Here is a 3,632-nt window from a genome sequence, read left to right on the forward strand (position 1 = left end):
CTCAGTCAGAGAACTGAGAAAGAGAAAGACAAAGATGAGAGAGAACAAATGTAATAAGAATACAGACACAGAGCTGTCATTATCAGACGGGAGGATCAGGGGCGGGGCTACTCAGCTCAGCTCCAAAAGCCACGCCCCCTCAAAGGAGATTTTGGAAAGAGAGGCTTCAGATCAACATGAAAAATGGCTTTTTATGACATTTAGATTGTGGGATTTTGGTTAAAATGTTATAATCATAATTAAAACACTACTAGGGACATTTTTCTAAAATAAAATAAAAAATTCATTGGAGGACTTTATCCTGAAGCCAGTTTGGGACAGCTGTAGTCTTCTGCCCACTGGGAGACACTCCACTCTGAATGTGACGGGAAAAAATGTACATATTTATGAACTTTTGTTAAAGAAAGGTGACAGCTGAGCTGTGCTGCTCCTCCTCAGGAGCTGGTGAGTGAGAAGATGAGAGATGCTGAGCTGCGGAGGCGGGCGCAGGAGCTGGAGATGAGAGTCCTGAACCAGGAGAGCGCAGAGAAGCCACAAACATCTGATGGCAGGTGCCGCCATGACGCTTGCTCCACCAACAACCCATTAACATAGGCTTTTTTGATTCAATCGTCTTACTTTCACTGATGCTGTAGGGTCAAAACGCTGGAGCAGGAGTCTCTGCAAATTAAAGATGAGGAGATCCTGGAAGTTCGTCTGAAGGAAGCGTCCTCCCTCGATCAGGAACGGCACCACGAGCTGAAGAGTGTAAGTCTGTGCAGATTCCTATCTAGACGTGTTTTCAATCGTCAAATGTGACTCCTTTCGTTCTGCGACGCCTTGCAGCAGACACAAGAGGAGTGCTCCAGCTCTGAGGCCGAGAGCTGTAAAGCCGTGAGCAAGTGGCTGCAAGAAAGCCAGGAGGCCACAAAGGAGCTGCTCAGGGTCAAAGATCACCTGATTAAAGTCGAGAGAAATGTAAGCAGTTTTCTTCTAAGCTGATCAAAACTCTGGGGTCAAAAGGTGTCCATCATCTGTTTCCTCCGTCTTCTTTGGGCAGAATGCGACGCTGGAGGCGGAGCAGCTGGCTGTCAAGGTGCAGCTGAAGCAGCTGGAGGGTCAGAGTCACATCCAGCAGGCGCAGATAGTAGCCCTGCAGAGGCAGGCGGCCTCTCTGCAGGAGAACAACACCACCCTGCAGACGCACAATGCTAACCTACAGGTGCCCCCGCCCCTCTCTGAGCTACACATCTGCTCCCTGTGAGGACTCCTCCTAACTGCTTCCCTCCACAGGTGGAGATGGCCACTCTGAATTCCCAGAGCGCGTCCCTCATGGCCCAAAATGCTCAGCTCCAGCAACAGCAGTCCAGGACGGAGAGTGAGCGGGACGGCACACTGCGAGAGCGCGACGAGCTGCGCGGCTCCCACGAGCAGCTGCTGCGGGACCACGAGCGGCTGGTGGTTCTGCACGAGCGGCAGGCCATGGAGTACGAGGCGCTGATGGGCAAACATACATGTCTGAAGAACACCCACCGGACGCTGGAGCTGGAGCATCGCACGCTGCAGGACAGGTGGGGGAGGGAGGACACAGCCAGAGGTTAAAGGTGCATTCACACCAGACCCAGCAGGCAAAATCGCATCTGCCACCTCTCTTTTGACCCGTGTCAAATTTACTACTTATAATCTTGACTCGCCTGCCGAGGAGAAGCCAACAAAGGTGTTCTGGAATTCATTCGTTGCCACATCGTGGAAAACATGGATGATGTTGAGCTAGTAGCTTTGGTTTATATGTTTTGGAGAGCTTTACAGAGGCGCCGGCAAACACATCTTCAGAGAGCTGCACCTGAGGGACGTTTGTCTGTAGCTCAATTTGAGCTTTAACCCAAAAGTGGGGAAATAAAAATAAAACTGGGGGATGTTTTTATTAACGTCTTGATAAAAAATAAGAAAAACATCATAAGACCCATACCTTTTATCATAGCTAATAAGCCTATTTGCTGTGCCGACGCCTGAGCAGCGGCGATTGCTATTAGCTATCCTGGAGCCTTAGCAGCGACTATCGCTATAAGCTAGGCCGGAGCCAGAGCAGCGGCCACTTTTAGCTATTCCAGAACCTGAACAGCGATAATCGCGATTAGTTATGCTGGAGCCTGGGTAGCGGAGCTTGCTCGCCAGCTCGCTAAGGTATCCACATGTTGGCTGGCTAGTGTAGCCATCGATTCAGCTCCATGGGCTTTGTGACTGGCTGGCGACCTGTCCAGGGCGTATCCCGCCTTTGCCTAACAGTAATTGTGACAGTCTCCAACAACCCAGGGTTAAAAAATGGACGGAAGAACCAGACGAAAACCCTTGCATTGGGACGCAGTATTGAATCTCTGTTTCTACTATTTGATCTGGTCACTGAAAATGTTACGTGCCCAAAGCGGAGTCCCTGATTGTTTGACGTACTCACCATGCCTTGCTACGTTCTACCCCCAAATTGCGACTCTCCTTGTTTTTACATTGACTTAACATTAAAAGTTGACGCATCTGCACCGTCGGCCATGCTCCGTGTAAATTTACCATAAGAGTCATTTGATTCTTGATGCAACATGTTCTGGTGCTCCTGCATATGCGTTGATGCGTATAGATGCAAGAGCCTGCTGCAGCAGCGGACAAAGCTGGAAGACCTGGAGAAGGCCCTGAAGGAAGAGCAGATGAGGATGGGTCTGGAGAAGGAGCAGCACCGGAGCACGGCTGCTGAGTGCAGCCGGCTGCGCGATGAGAAGGACTGGTGAGGAAACTGACTGCAGACTTCGATGCAAACATGAATTCAACCTTTTTATGCTATTTTTTTTTTTTTTTTTTAGGTTAACCAGGTTTACTGTCAGCTCGTAAAGGACAACGAGGCCCTGACAGCAGATCATAAGCAGCTCAAGAGCCAGATGAACGAAATCAAGCTGGAGAAGACTTGGCTGGAAGCAGACTTCTCCAAGCTGAAGACGGAGCTGCAGCAGCTGGACATCACCTCCACCAAGCTCAACAACCAGTGTGAGGTATGAAGGCAGAGTGGTGCAGGTCGCCGCGTCTGATGGCTGCTGGTTGCGTTTGACAGGTTCTAGTCAGCAGGTATCCGTCTGCGAATGTCCCAATGTTCACACTCTCTAACCCTCTTGCCATCCAGCTGCTGAGTCAGCTAAAGGAAAACCTGGATGAAGAGAACCAGCACCTGCTGAGCCAGATCAAGACCCTGATGCTGCAGAACCGGAGCTTGCTGGAGCAGAACATGGAGAGCAAAGATCTGTTTCATGTTGAGGAGCGGCAGTACATGTAGGTGAAACAAACTCTTTAACGTTGTCATGGATGCAACATTTCTTCCTCCAGCAATCAGAGGACTGTTTTCTGACCTGATCTGGATTGTGGAAGATCTTGGCACCTGTTGAAATATTTGAGTTTTCTACAATCTGTGCTTTGATGTTCAAGAAAAGTCAACAAAACTAGATCTTTCGTATTAAGAATAAGTGAAATTCTAATGTGAATTAATTACAAGCTCAGCTCGAAAAGACATGACCCTTTGAGAAAAAGAAAAGTTAGACAAATAATAAAATAAAAACACAAAAAGTTTACCCTCCTCTTTTATCCAGGCTTGGGACTGGCAAAGTGATTTTAAAAAA

The 3,632-nt window shown here is 48.7% G+C and overlaps 1 protein-coding gene across 1 annotated transcript in view; it reads left to right on the forward strand.

Annotated features, from left to right (window-relative positions):
• The window catches only part of ccdc88aa (coiled-coil domain containing 88Aa), a 32,292-nt gene that overhangs the window by 17,145 nt on the left and 11,515 nt on the right, over nt 1-3,632 (forward strand). Inside the window, 7 exon segments of the mRNA XM_024259564.2 lie at nt 439-551; nt 636-957; nt 1,040-1,201; nt 1,273-1,550; nt 2,609-2,746; nt 2,822-3,014; nt 3,143-3,288. Coding sequence (XP_024115332.1) covers nt 439-551; nt 636-957; nt 1,040-1,201; nt 1,273-1,550; nt 2,609-2,746; nt 2,822-3,014; nt 3,143-3,288 — 1,352 coding nt within the window.

Source organism: Oryzias melastigma, linkage group LG1, assembly GCF_002922805.2.
Source record: "Oryzias melastigma strain HK-1 linkage group LG1, ASM292280v2, whole genome shotgun sequence".
NCBI lineage: Eukaryota > Metazoa > Chordata > Actinopteri > Beloniformes > Adrianichthyidae > Oryzias > Oryzias melastigma.